This window comes from Lottia gigantea, assembly GCF_000327385.1.
Source record: "Lottia gigantea unplaced genomic scaffold LOTGIsca_98, whole genome shotgun sequence".
Classification (NCBI taxonomy): domain Eukaryota; kingdom Metazoa; phylum Mollusca; class Gastropoda; family Lottiidae; genus Lottia; species Lottia gigantea.
The window spans coordinates 766,532-785,838 of NW_008711162.1; the positions used below are offsets into that span (position 1 = coordinate 766,532).

At 35.6% G+C, this 19,307-nt stretch overlaps 2 protein-coding genes across 2 annotated transcripts; both read right to left on the reverse strand.

Annotated features, from left to right (window-relative positions):
* Nucleotides 1-1,668: 1,668 nt before the first annotated feature.
* LOTGIDRAFT_135434 (hypothetical protein) lies at nucleotides 1,669-9,674 on the reverse strand (the record flags this gene model as incomplete). Its single annotated transcript, XM_009069070.1, has 6 exons — nucleotides 1,669-1,815; nucleotides 2,692-2,795; nucleotides 4,862-4,960; nucleotides 5,370-5,433; nucleotides 7,786-7,878; nucleotides 9,576-9,674. Coding segments are annotated over 6 exons (606 nt in total), but the record flags the coding sequence as incomplete, so codon positions are not given.
* LOTGIDRAFT_198383 (hypothetical protein) lies at nucleotides 9,321-18,450 on the reverse strand. The gene is made up of 6 exons (XM_009069071.1): nucleotides 18,439-18,450; nucleotides 16,094-16,418; nucleotides 15,638-15,781; nucleotides 14,017-14,173; nucleotides 10,989-11,016; nucleotides 9,321-9,699 (listed from the first exon to the last, which is right to left on the reverse strand). The coding sequence occupies exons 2-6, from the start codon at nucleotides 16,286-16,288 to the stop codon at nucleotides 9,411-9,413; spliced, it is 813 nt and encodes a 270-aa protein (XP_009067319.1). The 5' UTR covers nucleotides 16,289-16,418; nucleotides 18,439-18,450; the 3' UTR covers nucleotides 9,321-9,410.
* Nucleotides 18,451-19,307: the final 857 nt, after the last annotated feature.

Here is a 19,307-nt window from a genome sequence, read left to right on the forward strand (position 1 = left end):
AATGAATTTATTACAGCGTGCAAGTAACAATGATTCACAAAATAGTTGATCATTTTGATCGGTAAAAATCTAATTTGAACAACGTTTACTATAATATTACTGATTGTATTATGCCTTATGACATAAACGATACAAGTTAATACTTTCTGCTTCCGTGCTATCTTTTAAGGTTACCTAATTCAATTTGAATATGATTTCAAAGATTGCAAAAAACTCCAGCGGACACAGAAAGAAAAAAATATGAAAAAATATTTTACAGTAAAAATGTTTACCTGCTGGTGCGAAGAGGGTAGCTACAAGATTTTCCTTAGAGTGGATCAAAATTTCGACAACAGTTTCGTTCAAGGGATCCTTGTTCTTCTCGAGCCAACCACTAATACTGTATGGTACAGTACCAGCATAATGATGAAGTTCAAAATGAGCTTCACCCTTGACCTTCTTGCCGACTGGTTTACCAAAGTTGGGTGATTTACCCAAATGATTGGAGTACAATTTATCCATGAATGTTTTATCACTAGCTTTAGGAAACATACATTCTTCTTCTAAGATGGACAAGATACCCATAGGCTGAAATATGAGAAAGCAATAAAGTTTTCCAATGGCTGCTCTATAAGTGACAAATCATACAATCTAAAAGAGAAAACCCAAATCAAGTATTGAAATCACAATTCGATAGCTCTTTAGTTCAATTCTAAAATGCTAGGTGCTGGTGATTTTAGCGAGAACGGAAGTCAAATCAAAATTGTTAACCATTATTCTCTTATATTTTGGAAAATATTTAATCAAGTCCTTGTAGATTTCAGTATAAGTTAGACATCTGACGATAATATTCTAGACCAAATAGTTGCTTTACCTTTTCAATCAGATCGATACAGGCCTGTAAATCCATACCAAAATCAATAAATTCCCATTCAATATTTTCCCGCTTATATTCTTCTTGTTCCAGAATGAACATGTGATGGTTGAAGAATTGTTGAAGACGTTCGTTGGTGTAGTTGATACAAATCTGTTCAAAACTGTTGAACTGCAAAATTGATTTTTTTTATTAACGATGCTGCCTTACCGAATAATTTTAAAGCTTGCTCAGTGGTGTAACTAAATGAGTGGGGGCCCATGGACTTCATAAGTGACTTTGGGCCCCTCACCAGGAAATTTTTTCTAGCATGTGCTCTTCTGCATTCTGATTCTATAAGTCAATTTACTGCCTGGAAGATTTACAGATTTTCAGTCTGTAGTTAGTGGTTGGGGTCCGTGGATTTGGTTGAACCAATCCTAATGGCAGTGAACTTGCTTGACAACATATAAACTTAGTCTGATCATGGTTCGAAAGTGTACTTAGATGTAACAGTGTCAGCATTTCATATCCCATTGAGTCGTACACTACTGGGAAAAACTTTGAGGGTTTATGATGTTCTGAGGCAAAGAATACTTACATCAAAGATTTCAAAACCAGCAATATCCAGTACACCAATGAAGAATTGTCTCTTGGCCTTGGTATCTAAAGTTTTGTTGACACGAACGACAAGCCACTTGAACATACGATCGTAGAGAGATTTGGACAAAGCTTGTACGGAATACAAAACCTACTGATATAATGAAAATTTGTTTCTGGGTCCGGAAGTCGTCTGGCCTTCATATGAGCAAGCTCAAGTGTTTAAGTGTTGGAATTCATATTAACCTACCAGCATTTCCGTCAGTTTCAGCCTGTTCACCTCTCTGTTTAAATTTCATTTCACCAAAATGGACGACAGCACCAGTACATTTGAACATACTCATCTTTTCTTCTTGAGTGAAACCCAATACATCAAAGGCGACCTATAAGAAGAATGTTAGAAGATTCTGATTGGGTTTTAACTTCTGGAATTAACCTGTTTCATCTTAATCTCAATTGTAGCTCATTGCATCCAAACTGGGTGAAGTCTCCAACAGCATTAGAAAAATTAACGAAATAGGAAATCTTTATTTTTTATTCAAATTGAAGAAGACCCAGATTAATGCCGTATTCGTTACCTCTGGGAAATATGGAAAATACGACCTTGAAAGAGGTAATTAGCATTGGTACTTCAAAAGTATGCCCGGAATTTTTGTTTAACAATCAATCGAGTTTTCGGCATATGACGAAACTTCCCAATTCCAAGCGGTAACAAATATAGCATTATAATCAATCTCTCCTCTCCTTTCTCTTGTTTTCATTTTCGCATTGCAATTTGTCCGGTTTTGTCACATGTACTCCATGCTCTTGCGTTTTGCGTGCTCGAAGGCGGTGTCTTTTTTTCTAGATCACTTCTATGGCTAGTTAATAGCATATGCATAATTTTGATAAACTGCGTAGATTATAAAGTGCTGAATCTAACGTTCGCTGCTGCTTTTGCTTTCATTGTTCACCTTCTGTACTCTACAAAGCGTTTATAGCTGTTACAGTAAGTTGCTGCACGCTAATATTTGTTCCTTTTCGTTTAAATAGCTTTAGAATTAGCGAGCGACCAAAATTGGCGCCTCGGTTAAACATTGCGTAGTAACTTACGAAGGTATCTTTCATTTCCTGTGTATCATCAATACCATCAACAGTGATACAGCCTTGGTTGATGAAGTGGTAAAGGGCAGGATCCGCACTTACAAGCAACTTTTCTGAGGAATGAATAATTAGCTTTATGAATACAAATGAAAAAAGGCTAAAGGTGATCAACTTACGTCGGTATCCTTCATTTCTTGATTATCATCAATGCCATCAACAGTGATGCATCCTTGATTCACAAAGTGATACAGGGCAGGATCGGGCTTGGCCAACAACTTCTCTATCAAAGTAATCTGAGTATTTAACTTTTAAGAGATCCAAGATTATGCTTGCTCACTTACAGACACCACTCATGCTTGCTCTATATGCTAATAATCTAACATGAATCACTGATTGCATGAAAGAATTACTCCACACATTCCATGAGATTTTAAGAAAGAGATATTACCACATCACTGTTTAACAAAGCACTGCATACTGTACACAAGCATGACTTACAATACTTGTAATCACACAGTTCATGACACCAATTAAAAGAGATATCATCAAGGACACAATTAATCAAAGCAGTAAGCTTCAACCCAACATTATCTTAAAAGGAAACCACCTCTTAGAATGGACAGAAAATTTTAAGTCTCAAACTTGGTCAACAAGTGTATATATTCATCAGTTGGACTTACCAGATGCCATGACTAAAGAATAGAATCTATATAAGATAATATATCCATTAAACTAAATAACTACTACTCTTCTAAGCATGCTTCAATAGTACTTAGTTAAATGAATTATTACTTATGTTTATTGGATTAAGAGGGATTCTGTTGTATATTTACATCACCAGGTAAGTCCACTGATGAACAATGACACATTTTAACCAAGTTTTTGGTCATCCTAAGAGACAGTATACCTTTAAAACATGCATAAACACACAGTTTAGTCAATTAGTAAATTGAACAATAATTGACAAGTAGGAATAAAGTGGCTGTGTTGACAGACTGATATATTTATGATGTTTATATCATTGTCTTAAAAAGGATTTTCACATGACGCTATTGGTAAACATCACAAAAACCCCGGCCCGTAGGGACGGGGTTAGGTGGAGGTGGAAGAGGGGATAAGGAAAATGCCTCCCGAAAAAAATATTGACATCCGACCAATTCCATTACTGCAACTAAACACCATACACCAAGTCTGGCTTTGGGCTTGTAAAAACCGGATTTCTTTTGACAAAAGCTCTACGCAGTGTAACGCTATTGACTTTAAGAAAAATCCAAAGAGGTGAAAGACCATCTCGCAGTTCTTTTTTGTATTATCCAACACAGCCATTTTTAAGAAAGCTTAAATAGCTTTTAGAAATAGGCATACAATATGCTTCCAACAGTTAAGATAAGACATTAGAATCAAAATGAGGCATGCAATTTCAGTCTACTAGCAATCAATAATAAATTGATTGTTTGTTTAAATGAAATTGTGCTCCATTCTAAATCAGAATTAGTTCAAATTGAAACAAACATGCATTAAGTTAAGATTGAAACAAACATGCATTTAGTGACAGTGGCGTTTTTATGTTTCTCAGAAAAAGAGGCTTGTCCGGCTTGTCCCCCGCCACTTTCATTTAACATAGGTAAAGAATTGCCCGGAAGTCCCCGTGACTATTATGTGGCCAATTCTTGACTCCCTCTCTCAGTGGTTCATAGAAACGCCACTATTTAGTAATAAATTTAACTTGAACATAACTATGAAAAATTAAAATAATTAAAAGAATTATTAAAAAGGGAATACCCGGCTTAAAATAGGATTATTGGTTTTAGGTTACCAATATCATAATGTGCGAATCACAAATACTTTAAGTTGTAAAGCTGTCAGAAATATGCAATTTGGCTGGAATTGTTTTGGATTTGGTTGTGATATTGGCATCACACGTCTGGTCATGTTTGATGGAAAACTGGAATTGTGTACGTAAATGCTACTACTGCTGCGAATAATCATACAAAGGCTTAGAATTCTCTTTGGAATCCTTTTAAAGAGGACCTTTGGTCATCCTTTGGTCAGACTTATACCAGTCATGCGTTCAGTTGGCAAACCTTAACGGATAACTGAGCGCAGAACTACTTTAAGTCAGCTGGTCTGTTTTAAGCCGGATGTTCCCCCTTCAAGGAAAAATTGTGGTAAAATAATTATTTTTAAAATTAATAATTATTATTTAAAAAATTATTTTTTGTCATGCTAAACTTGTATTAAGGTTAGAATAAGGCGTGAACTGATGCAAAAAGGGGGCTGTCTCTAGTGTCATAAATTGTTCGTTCTCCTTCCTTATTATTTTCTGAGGCGTTTCATTGTACGTACCCACGATTTCGGGGATGGCGTTCGACAACAACTGGTAGAAAATGTGGTAGTTTCTCTCAGCTGGCTGTTGGAAGGTTACTCGAGATTTCTCCAACAAATCTGGAATATTATAAAAAAAAATCAAAAATTATACACAACAACCAAACATGGCTTTTTTTTTGTTATTCTCAGGTGGAAAGTCGACATTAGTGACAAGGGGAACAACTCTGTTATGATTTTGTATTGATTTTGATTGTGATTCTTTACAATTTGCCTTTGACTTACAAGTTGATTGCAACAACGGACCTGGCAAAATAATGCTCCAATCGAATCAAACATGCATTGTTGGGAACAACCACCGTTATTTATTTTTTGGGTTAATATCAAGCTTCTCAGATGAAAAGTCGGCTATAGTGACAAGGGGAACAACTCTGATATGATTTTGTATTCGTACTCCAGGGTATTAAAAGAATACAACGATATTGTTTAAAGAAGTTCGAAAGAGCAAATTGTAGAAAAGGTTACTTACATTGTTCAATATCAGCTCCAGAGATTTTACCTTGGGTACCAAAATGGATACGGATAAATTTACCCTAAAGAAGAAGTAATTATAATGTTTTATAAAATGCCACCTAGAGAGTTAACATAGAATTACTAACCTTAAATTTTGAACAGACTGCGAAACATTGCTCAAAGACACATTCTTTTGCGATTATATGAAAATTCTATTGCAGTTAAAACCATTTATATTCTGGCAGATTATGTTACTTTCATGTTTGCAATGGATTGTTATGCTTTTTATACTTTCACAAGTGTAGCCTGACGAAAATTTATGTCACAGAAAATAATTGGAAAACACTGTGCTGAAGGGACAGTATCACAATGCAACACATATTGAATTTCTTAAGATCCACTGAAATGTGGTTTTTCTCTGAAAACAACCAGCCATAAGCATTAGCCACTATTGCTTGCAGTGCTAATTGTCTTTGAGGAACAGTAGCTTTATAATATAAAAATAACTTTTTCTGGATTGATTAAAGCGAGATTCGCTACAGCAATTTTAATTTCAAAATCTCTACCAGGAAAATATGATCTTTTTAAATAGTTTTCAAGATGTTTCTTTGATAATTCCTTTTGAAACATGGCTATGGCGTACTATCTGTCTAAATGACCGCCTTGGCGATTAATGGGATTTGAATTGAGTAAAGACTCTGGTGACGAATCTCGCTTTAATCACATGCATATACTAGAACTACTAGATAAGATAGGTAAGGGTGTTATGTAGATTGTAGAGACGCACGCGTACACGAAAGCGCACTTTTAAGCAGTAGGCTGAGCGTAGATATCCAGATCGTTCATACCAGCGGTTTCTATACGCCCATATCCTCCCCATTTACGCCCTATAACATACGCCCTAAGCCAGTCTATATTGCTATATATATCAGTCATTTTCCTGCTGTTCTGTCAGGGTAGCGGTACACCGTCCACAAAATCAAAGATGTTCAGCCGTTTTTGGTCAGTGGCAAACCTCACAAGAGTGGTCAGTTTCTGAATCGTCTGCATGCAGTTGTTTACAATATCACATTTCAAAACATTTATCAAAACAAATAGATATATATATAATATATATTCACAGTTCAGAATGGTATGCATTCAACATAAGCGAAAACGGATTATATTTGCATTCCATGAATACAGTTGTTATATAGATTCTTCGGTTATGACATTCTGTCATCGACTCCAATTTTATAGAGAGTTATACTTATTGCACCAGTTTCGTATATTGCATTCCATACTTACGAATCTTGAAGAGTTGTTATTACGGATTGTCTTGGCGTTACCGTAAGCTTCCATGACCGGATTACACTGAATAATTTGATCTTCCAATGTTCCCTGGATTTTCGGGTTGCATTCAAAGGAAATGGGGGAAAAGGAAAGAAACAAAAATGATTAAGGCGTGGCAAAAAACAAACATGATCTGGGGGTAAGGTACGACACACTGGGTTTTATCTTAAGGAAACTGGTGGATTGACATGGTCACTCTTGGATAGATTTTAGGATAAGGAGACTGGAAATGGTTGGATAGGTAATGGGGTGAATTCTGTGTGGTAAGGTGAAGGGGTTGAGAGTTTGCATCTCGATGTGAAATAGATGGTATTTGTTACACATAATGTATGTGATGTTTTGGAATTCTCTACTTCCAATTAAGGGTCATTAGATGTACATGTAACTTTTGATCCCGATGCACCCGTAGACTTCCAAGGAGAGCGATCAGGATTGGGTAGATGTATTTGTATCTGATGGTTAGGTTGAGGGTCTGACAGTGATATTAGATAGCCGAAAAGTAGGTGTTTGATGTTCTTAACAGGGTGATTGGGGCAGAGGTGGGGTTGTGACGGTGAGGTCTTGCGGTTTGACTAAGGTGTTGGTGTAAGGGAATAACAATAAAATTGTCCTATCTATAAATTAAGGTCTGGAGGCGATACAGATAGGAGAGGAGGTTATCATTCAGAAACATTGGCAGCCGTATATATAATCTAGTAGTTGTTTCACAACAATTTTAGTCTTCACATTTCATACGATCACGCAACGCCATGTCCCACATCGATGTATTACTTACAAATCTAGAAGAGTTGTTATTACGGATAGTCTTAGCGTTACCGTACGCTTCCATGACAGGGTTACACTGGACGATTTGATCTTCAAGAGAACCCTTTAAGAGTTGATGGTCGCGTTGTATAAAAGGGAGGGAAGAAGAAATAAAGAAGGTTAATAAGGTAAAGTTCCGAGATGGGAGTCTTTGGGGTTCGGAGTATACTGGGTGAAAGAAGAGGGGTTGGCTGAAAGAAAAGAGTTAAAATAGTGGTGCCTGAAGAGGGTTTCTGAAAAAAAAGGGTGTTCGGGGAATGTTGAACTCGTGCACGTTTGGGGGTTCCATTACTTACGAATCTGGAAGAGTTGTTGTTACGGGTTGTCTTGGCGTTACCGTAGGCTTCCATGACGGGGTTGGCTTGTACAATTTGATCTTCTAAGGATCCCTGTATGAGGTTAAGTTGTGGTAGGGTGTTTGGGTGGAGGGTGCGGGGTACGACAATTGTTTGCGAACCGGGGTTTTCAGTATAAGGAATTTCCATATGGAAAGGTTTGGAAAGGGGGGAAAAGAATAAAGAATGTGACCATATTAGCATAGTTCTTAAAACGAAACATTTGAAAAACCCAATTGTCTTTAAATATATAAGTATAAGTATACAAGTTCATGCCACAAATAGCATCAGATGAAAACAGCGCGAGTATAAAAGCATTTAGTTACAAATTATTTTATTTTTGTGCCGAAGTATCATGATGTTTGTAACGAAGTACACTGATGAAGTAAAATGATGTATGTAACGAAGCAAAATGATGTATTATCGGTCCAGAGTCAGAGTGTCTAGTCCTGTATCACCTGATATCACTACCCCATCACCTCCTGATGATGAAGCTACGGTATTCGGTCTGATGATCATTTTGTGGCATAAACCAGTATATCATAAAGCAATAAAATATTTCAATTTAGATAAAATGAATTAATATAATAAAAATTATATTTGATAAAATATCTGAAAAAGAAAGTAATTAAACGGAAACTCGGGAAATCTATCTAATAGGGAATCTGGATAGGGAACTACATGCAGTGGACAGTGGACCTAAATATCACTCTTGATCTAGATGGGTGAAATATAGAATTGAAAATGAAACTAAAATGGTGTAAAAATTAGGATAATGCAGAAGATAAAAAAAAAATATTTTAATAATAGGAAAGAAGAATAACAAAAAAGGAAAGATAAATAATAATAATAATAATAATAATAATTATAAACAAAAAAAGATGAAAAAATTATATAATAAATAATTGGAAAAAAATGAATATGCTAATTGAAGAAAAATATTTGAAAGTTAAAAGAAGAATAATAGAATGGGCAAAGTGAAATATAAACACGGGAAACTGGGATATTGTTGAATTCTAAACATATTAAAGGTACAGATGCGCCATTCTTTTTGACCAATCATACTTTAGTTTCAGAAACGGGAATTTTTTAGCTAAGCCAATCAGTAATAGTCTCCACAGCTCACCGTCGAAATTTGAGCCTTTGAATCCATGTGTGTCCAGAATTATCCGCGATTGAATGTTACAATGACGACTCGTCAATTTAAGATACTCTGTGATACATAGAAAAGACATATACAGAAATATTGAGTAAAATTCCTTGTTTGGAGTATTTTTAAAGGAATTATGCGTTTTGCGTACATTTCTAGTACTTCTGAAGACTATTTATATATATTCAAGACTAAAATCAACTCCCAAAAATGCAGCATCTGTTCCTTTAACTAATAGTGTATGAAAACTCTAGATCTTGATGGTTAGATATGTATTATTTTGTCTATAGATTAAAATATATTTGAGGAAAATCGTACCAAATTTTATACGGTAACATTTTAATTTATTGCCACTCAAAGGATCCAATTTGTAATGTGTACAAAGTAACCATGAAGATCTAGTATAAGTCGTTTTTATCAACCATCAACTGGTGCATCACCTTTGATGGAGATGACATACGAAATACCAGTTGGTGAAAGATAAAAACGCTGTGAATGAGGTGATATGTGAACAAGGTGGAGATTCTAATTTAAGGTAAGGGGAAGTAACACACCGTGCCGTCACATTAAGGGGACACTCAGGGTAGGTGCGTATCTCTACCTTTTTCTCCTTCTTCTTCTCTTCTTCTTCCTCGGCCTTATCTTTATGTGCACTAGCGGCGACATGGGCAAAGTATTGGATTACCTTTTTGGTGTTTTCAGTCTTTCCGGCTCCAGATTCACCACTGTTTATAGAAATGTGCAATTACAGAATGGGGCACGGATGTGACTTTTCAATTGCCTTGGACATATAACATTTGTAAGCATATTCAAGAAACGTCATCATTACATTTTAGGAGCTTGGTTGTATGAAGCGGACAGTTTAAAACGATTGCTGTCATGTATTTTTGAATAGCAAGTTCAGACAAAATTTCGCAACTTTACTGAAGATGTCCGTTTCAGCAAAGTTTCCAATCCCCATACAATGCCAAAATGACGAATGTTGAAAATGCCTATATAAAAGCCTTAAAGTAGAATTGCTGGTTGACACTTACAGCCACAGATTTCTTTCGGTCTTTTTCCTTTAGTAGAGCAGTATTCGCTGCTACATTAGCGAAATACATGATAACTTTCTTGGTGTTTTCAGTTTTACCGGCACCACTTTCGCCTCTGTTTTATTCGTTTTAAAATTTAAAAATATAGGTTTAGAAATTCAAAGATTTCGTTCATGCATTAAGCAAAAGAAGCGTTATCAAATCATGCTTGATTTGCTGCTATGTTTATATTCAGACAATCTCATACGAATACCCCAGATCCGAGTCGTGCACGTATACATGTGTGCTCATATGACATCCTTATGGACACAAAGATCCAAAATCTGATGAACGTGTTGATAAACAATTTGAAAAATCGTCAACCCTATATGCATTATCGGACGAAAGGCAGTACGGGTTTTAGATTTTATGGAATCGGTAATTGAGGGGAAATAACTCCTTTCAAGATGTGGGAATCCCATTCAAGCTCCCAGAACTTTCACTCTTGCTCTTGGTAGTAGCCGTCAGTTTCTCTATTAGTTTGAGTTTGCCTATAGTTTTCATGATGTGTTTCTTGGTGATGATGATATGGCAATCCGGTATAGTCCAGACTACCAGTCAGTGGCGGCGCAGATAGGGGTTCAGGTAGGCACCACCAATTGTACCCTGACTTTATTTTTAACATATGTTTTTACATTTTTGTCCCAAAATATGTGTCAGAAAGCACCAAATCAATTCAATCTTTCAAATTGTCTTTGGAGAACCATCTGAGGCGCTCCTTTAGTAGAGGCCTGCAACAAGACGCCTCCACATAGTTATCGCATTCTAAAATCAGCCTAGATATTTGTCCCCATTGAGTAAGCCTGTCCCCTATTTGTACCACCCCCCCCCCCCTCCCCTCCACCATAGGGATACTGGCACCGCCACTGCTACCAGTATGAGGCTATCAAGATTTTTCTTCTTTTTTTCAATTGTTCAATAAAAAGAAAACAGACACTTACGTAATCAACATAGATTGGTTCTCACGATCTGAAATTATACAAAGAAAATAAATGTTTATTCTTAGACACAAGATTCCTTGGCGTAAACATTTAAGCTATTTGAAATAGAATAGATGAATGTGTAACATTTATTATTATCATCGTCTATGTCAACAACGTCAATACCATCATCAACATCATCATCATCATTACCCTAATAATCCTCGTCATCATTAGAAAAAAGTATGATGACATTTTATCGTGTTCGCTTAGTTTTAGTCATGAGTATTTTGGCCCTACCATTATTATTATGAATCGTTCTGTAAAACTACTTTTAACACCTAGTTTTATCGTCCGTTTTAAGACAACGTTAAAACCTAGAATGACACGTTAATAGACAACGCTCAAAATAATGGACAACGCTGAAAACCTAGAATGACTCGTTACAGGACGACGCTAAAACCTAGAATATAGCGTTTGTTAAAAATATATATATTTCAGTCTCGTGAGACTTTTCGAGACTTAACAACATGACGTCATCATTAAACCGATTCTGTGTTGTAGGTCTAATGTAAAGATACAAATGTATTAATTAAAGTGACAAAAAAATAGTCACGCATGAGAAGTTCAAAAGGTGAAATGTTTTATTGACTGCGATTGCAGACAAAATAATTATGTAAGAGGTTTGGCGTGAAAATTTGACTGTGACTTTTGTTACAAGTGTTATATCATGAAACATATGAATTTTTACGTATATCTTATGCATTACTGGTATTTTTACGGGCAACTTTTAAGTTATAACCCAAAATATCTGTATCATCTACATAACATTAGTAAAGTAAACATTTCTACTTAGCATCGACTTTTGGCACTGATGCCCTTCCATAATATAACACTTCCAAACGCCATCTTCTTTTTGAATATCAATATATCAAATTTTAACATTCTTTTTCCCTTCATAAACCTCGCCAGGAGGCCAGTTTATTTATTTAATCCTTGCCTGCATGTGAAATGGAATTTGGCTTGGTGCCAAAGTATGTTACAGAAAATAATTGATTTTAAGTTTTTGAAATAGTACAGAGAATGAGTTTTCAATTCTTTAAATTGTATTTTAAAAATGGGTATCATTTGTATAATTAGTTGCTTAATCTGTCTTGCAGTTGCAGCTAATTCTGTACCGTTATTTCGTTTTACATTTTTCTGTTATGACTCAATCATCATGCGTTTATTTTTAAAATTATTGTCTGTCTCTAAAATAGCATTCCAAAAATATCAGTGTTATTTTTTAATTTTACTAGTGCATAATGACATTCGGAGTACTTAAAGTAGCAAAAGATTTAAAAAGTAGGTTATAAAATGTTTTCTTGTTTTGTACGAGGTTAATAGATTGATTCCACTGAAATTAATCATTTTAGACGTCACTGTCACAAATGCTTTTAATAATATCGAAGAGTCTTTGCGATGGTGACGTCATAAAAGGCTAAGTTTTGCTGGAGATGCAAGTACTAAAGACATCTGTCGGACTCAGATTGGAATGATGCTAATCGATGCTAAAACATTGTTCCTAATACAATGTACACATTAAAAGTTTAGAAAATATCCACGATCGCTTAAACCGTATTCTTATTTTTTTTACTTGCAGGAATTCAGAATGAAACTATAAGAAAAGAAAAGAAATTGGTATCTATTGGAAATGATTTACCATCAAACGCCAACATCAAGGTGTTCAAGATAAAAAATTGCCGACTAAAGTTTATGATAATACCAAACGTTTATCAGATGAGTCAAATAACCTTTGACATTTGTAGTTAAAGAAGTTTGAAACGAATGGTACTCTTCATTTTACAGTTTATATTATAAAAAGGTAGGTATGTTATGTACCAGAAGTGGTCGACATTTTCTTTATTCTTCCCTCCTTGGCAGCCATATTTGGCAGACATACACGAGACGCCTGCTAGGCAATCTGACATACGAGCCTTATCGGCACGTGGTTAAAGTACACGTGAAAATAAAATTGTAAACACTCGTAAACTTCCAGACCATTTGGCGATATCAAATTAATCTTCAATTGATAAGGGTTTCTCGTATCAGAGGCCAATCGGTTCATCTGTCACAATGTCTCAAATCTGATTTAGAATATATAACTAGCAAGGTCACCTATTGCATTCCATTTGCTAAAAGTTCGCTTCAGAGGCGTATCTAAACCAGAAGCCAGAAGTCAACGGATTTCAAAGAATTTTGATTCTTTAGAGGACTTAATGGCCCACCCACTAAATACGCTACTGGTTCGCTTACATAATGGACCTTTGTTCAGAAGTCTGCGCTTGCAAGATATAATTTCGATAAGAACAATGGAACGTTTATGCGTGTATAACAACTGCAATAAAAGTGGTGAGACCAGATCCCCATTTCTCGAAAATTCTTACGAATATTCTTTGTTGTAAGTGTGGAATTTTGCATCGACAATTGTTGTAATTTATTTTACGGTGTTCAGCACTTAACTTAAAATAGCTTCCTGTGAAGAGCTTTACTCTTTCCCTCCAACTGCTGTGCTTGTGCTACAGAGCTATTTAAAACGGTCTACCGTGAAAGTTACGCTAGCGCTCAGCAACGAAAAGTTTTACGAAAATTGCCCAGGATTGCCGAATGAGCTAATTATACACTCTCAAGCAGATTGTTTAGAATCTAAAGAGTGTCTATGATGTTGGCTGTATGTGGTCTGATTGGATTAAACAGGTATGATCTATTAGTTTATCAGTGGTCAGTTGATATTACTAACAAGGTGGAGTATTTAATTAGTACACCTGTTTTAATGATGATAATTCGAGTCGAAAGGCAACTGGTACTCGAGGGAACATTAAGAGGCAGATAAGGGTGTCTTTTGGAGCATTATAATCACAGAAGCGTGGATTGTTTTATTCAGCTAAAACTTTACCTTAGTCTAGATTATCTTTTCCATAATAAAGAAGCAAATCTTGGCTAATGGTCATTAAGGTTTATAACCGAATCATAAACTTTTGTCCAGTTGAAATTTAAAAAGCCCTCTCACCTTGCAACATGTATTGGTAGGCGTTGTCAGCGATGGAGAACAAATGGGGAGGCATTTCAATTCGTCGTTTACCTCGGTACTTCATGATAAGACTCATCGTGTAAATTGGAAGACGTCGGTAAGGATTGATGGCCACACAGAAAAGACCGGAATAGGTCTGAAAATAAAAAAAAATAGACATGATTATCCATGCCCTGTCCTTGTGCAATCTATACACAATTGGACATGTGTATATAGAATAGAAGTGTTCTAGGAAACGTGCTCCGAAACTTCATTTAAAATCGTATGAATAGTGCGGGCACTGCCATAGATCTAATGCTTAAAAGGTCTTACATGTCTTACATTATAGACACAATCATGTATAGTCAGTCTAGAATTGCATTTTTGCTGAAAACTCCTATCTTCTGCTACGTGTCAGCCTCTTATTTTTTTCAATATAATAATACATATCTCTCCTAGGTGCATGTTTGAAAATATCCTTTCATGATGGACTATCTTTTACAAAACGGAAGCTTAGTGCGCAACACACATAAACAGGTGAATCTCTTTTCGAAACGCCAATTAATTGATAAAAATCAAAATGAACAATTTCGTGAAATTTCAAAATTGGATTATAAGAGGAGATTATGGGACAGAATACAGCCACACAAACCGAAAGTAGTCATTTGCTCTAAAATATTTTTTGCCTATATCGAGATTGGTAATAAATTCCAATTGCACTATCTTAAAAGTTAACTGTTGCTCCGACATTAGATTTTGGACCGTTGCCGAACCGTGGCATGGCAATTTTTATTCCTCTTATACATTACTTGGCAATGATATTGGTTTCCCGAAATATCAAAATGTTATATTTATAAATAGTAATGGAAACCAGGTCTTGGAATGGAGATTAGACCTATCTTTTTTCCTCGCTATTAAGGACGAATGAAGGTTATATGCCCTAGCTGTCTAAATTCTATTTGTTCTAAATATAGAAGATCTCATGTCGAGAGCAACAGGTGTACATAGAAACCGGATGAAAATGGTGTACATTCTGCTATCATTTTGGTATTTAAAGAGATAGACCTAATGCTCTTTCTTTCAAGTTCAGAAGGCCAGATGTGTGTTTAGAAACACGCAATTGTGCCACTGTTGTTGGTATGAAATCTTTGTGACACTAATATGTATTTCCTTTGAGACCGAAAATCATTTTCCAGAGTCTTGTTCAATTGTTAAGAACTCGTCCAATGCTTTATGCTTTTATGTGAGATTTCTGACACCATGAGCGGTGCTTTTCGAGAGTATGCTCGTTGTTTCATATATTCCTCGTTCACACACAAAAATTGATGCATGACATGTGGTGATTTAAATATTGCTTTTCCCCCAAAAGCATCATCTTGTATTGTTATCCAACTTGATAAACATCATTGGAGATGGATCTCTTTAATTGATTTTTGGACTGAGATTGGGATCTGGACAGAGATGATGGCTCTTTTAATTGATTTTCGGACAGACATGACGACCTTTTTAAATGTATTTTCGGACAGACATGGCGACTTTTTTAAATGTATTTTCGGATAGAGATGATGTGTTAATTGGTGTTCCGGAAGGAGATAGCTGTTTAAAGAAAAGTGAAACTTACATAAATAAGACCGGCGACGTAACGATTCTTCAAGTTGGACAATACAGAGGCTTCATTTAAATAGGTCAAGTTAGCCATATCCTCAATCTTCTCGAACTTGGGAGGATTCATCTGCTGAATATCATCCTTCTTGAAGGTCTTGGTCTGAAATAACAAATGCAGTGAATTGGGTCTTGAGGTTGCAATTGCACAATTTGCTTATCAATATGCATGTGGATGTTTATTGTGGTCTTGTGGGGACGTGTGGTTTCATCATATTGTTCTGTACCATACTGAGTAAAACATACTGTGTAAATCATTCATCATAATTTGTTTTTGTGGCTTCCAAACTTTCAATAGGTTACCACCCTCTACATGCACACGGAACCACAATTTATCCAATCTTGATCGTAATGAATTGGCTTTTCAACAAGGGTGAGGTGATTGACAAATGAACAAATAAAATGATTTTCTTACTTCATTGGTGTCGTTGAGTTTAACAGTAATTTCCTCGCCTTTAGTACTTTGGATTTCAGCAGCAGCGAATCTGTTTTTTGGATCAGGTACCCAGCATGCCTTTTTACCGTCAAAGGTTTGTGTCTGCTCCCGCATTAACTTCTTGCGGTCGACAGCCAAGTATTCAAATTCGGGATCCTGTGGATCGAATGACATTTTGGCAGCTTTAAGTGTAAGACAATCCTGAGAAAACGAAACTTATAAAGCTGACTTCTCTAACTGGTTCCTGTCGATGCTGTCTCCACGTCAGATTGGTATGTAAAAAGTGAGCAGAACAGCCCACACCCTGAAAAATACAACATAATCAAAATTACTTATTGAGGTACAGATAATAGGGTCCCGACGCAGTGGCTCAATTACCGTACGGACTGGTTTAACCAAGTCCAGGGCCCCCCGCTGTAGGTCATGACGCAAATTGCATTTTGAAATCGCTTGGCACAGCCACAATGGCTTTTCTAGGAAACAGCAGACGAAGGAGCCGAGCATGGACAGCGAAATTTTCCATGTGGCTATTCTTTCACTATGTAAAATGATAACAAAATTTGAGAGTGGATGGCGGGGGGAGGATGCCAAGCCGGGTACGCCTTTTTTTCTTCCCTTAGTAACGCCATTGCATAGTCATAGGAAACCTTTGTACACTACGTTCCACATTAACAGAGTTATGTGTTAACCGTAAAGGAAATACAATCGCCTAGTACAGCCTAGAAGTCTGAATCTTTCATTAAATTTTAAAATGAATCATAGTCTGAAGAAAGTAAACCGGTAATATGTAGCTTAAAACAATTTCGTTCTCAAACAGCTGATGAAAATAAAATCTTCTTTATATTCCTTTATTTGACCTACCATAAAAATGATGTGAGTCAGACCACACCAGGCAAGGTCATATATGATAATATTGCTTTGGAATTTATCTGGAAAAGTTCAGACGCCAAAGTTGTGGTCTATGAAATGATAATCCTGTACGCATTCGCTTAAAACAGCTCTATACATGCTTGAAAACTTATGATAATTGCTGTTAGCAAAAAAAAAACAGATATTAAACACTAAGACCAAAGATGTTCACATAAAAGACTTTTTTCGGAAGTATTTTAAGTGAATTTCCTTATGCTTGATAATTGTAGAATCGACGTCTACATGAATCTAAAATAAAGCCCATGATATATTACACTTTAATGAATTTAGATACGATGCCTATTTTAATAATAATAAACTCTTTATTTTATCTCAGAATAAGGTCCAATCCACCAAGGTCTTCTGCCCTTATGGCGTGGACCCTTAAGTGTTTTATATAGCCCTGCCTTTGAGATTAAAGTGGTATATATCTGGCTAGAAAATGGTACTAATATAGTTCAGGATACTTTAAAGTATCGTGTCGATAAAAATTTGGTCTGCTCTAAATGGGAAATTTACTGTTTTAAAGTCTTAAACTTTATCATCACTTGATAAGATCTGGCATTTTCACGATAAAACACGTTGAAAATAAAATCACCTCTCGTGTATTACACGTCTATATGAGTCATGAAATATTTTATTTTAGTTGAACTTCATTAAAGTTTAAAATCTTTTCTGAAAAACCTGTGTACGTGACCAAAAGTATTATCTATACGACTGTCTGACCAAATCATGAAGAAATGCAAGTTAAGTTCCAAAATGCTTTGTGTTCTAAAATATCTATGGACGTGACATAGACGTCAATGTCTGACCAAAGCAGGACCTAAATGTTTTTTGCTTAAACCTTAGTAGAAATGCAAGCTATTTGTATTCAATTCAGATGATGGTTGATATAAAATTCTAAGGACTTTGGTTGCTTGATGCCAATGTAGTAAAAAAGAACTCTTTGCTAATTTTAAAGTGAGCTAGGAATTTATGAACTTCCTTACCAGCTTCGGGCTCATTGCTGATCTGGTTTTGTTTCAAAAGGTTTTATATCTAAACGTAGTTTAACAGCGGATGTTGTCATATATCTTTTCAGATCATATTGTTTTATACTAATATTCCTATGAAGGTCACCTTAAAAGACACCTGCCATTATTAAGTCAAAAGAAATAGAGTCCTTGATAGAAATGGTTAATTGACATTGATCGGTATCAAATCAAAATCTAACATTCATTACCATACACTGATAAAAAGATATGGTCTAAGGAGTCACCTTGAAACATACCTATCCAAACTATTTTGTGAAGTTACTGTAATCCTACTAAATATTTTGACGAAAATCGAAGACTACATAAAAATCTTGGTTGCATCTTATATTGTTAATACCTAAACGGATTGAACTCAATTTTCAAAACAAGAAAAAGTCTTACCTGTAACCTTCAGAAAACCCAAATGTTCATAGAATTTTAGCATGCAATGTGATCACCCCACCCACCTGAATGTTTCAACCAACCAGGAGCAAGCTAGGATCGACGATATCCAATGGAATATGACGAGATAAAATGATTTATATCTGATATCAAATAATTCTACCGGTATCCAATTTCTAAACAGGGGTGAAATCTGACAGCTTCAGAAAATTATAAAATAATTTTATTTTACACTTGTAATATTGCAAAGAAAACTCTTCAAATGCGTGTAGTGTGAAGCTTTTCCGGAAGATCTCTCGATTGTGCAATAATCCAATATTAAAGCTCATATATGTAGATAATCCATATATCCAATGATTCACTAGCGATAATCCTTTAATCTGTGGATGATCGGGGCTGAAAATTGAATTTAAATCAACGAACACGGATTAACAAAATACACTTGCGTAATTCAAATTGACCAAACTAAAAAAGGGAGTGGGTTCTAAACTGATGGACATAAAAACGTACATCAAATTAAAAGTAAACTGTAGGTTGAAAAATCGCCTGATGTATGTTTAACATCAGATTTCAAACTACAAGAAAAGGGATAGCTAGCTACTATATTTCTAGTTTTTCTAAATCTAAATCACACTCAGTGTACTTACGTTGAAAAAAAGCCGTTCTGTGCAGATAGAGAATCACCTTCCAATTTATATACCGGTAAACGTCATCAGATTTTTTCCCCAAGTTATATAACGCAAATTCTAACTGGTCAACAGATAAAGTCCAACCAATGGGAAGAAGTGTTACATATTGAATTGATAGTCGTCTGTAAATGGTATGCTACAATGGTGTATGAGACAACCTGTCGATATCTAGATAGCAGT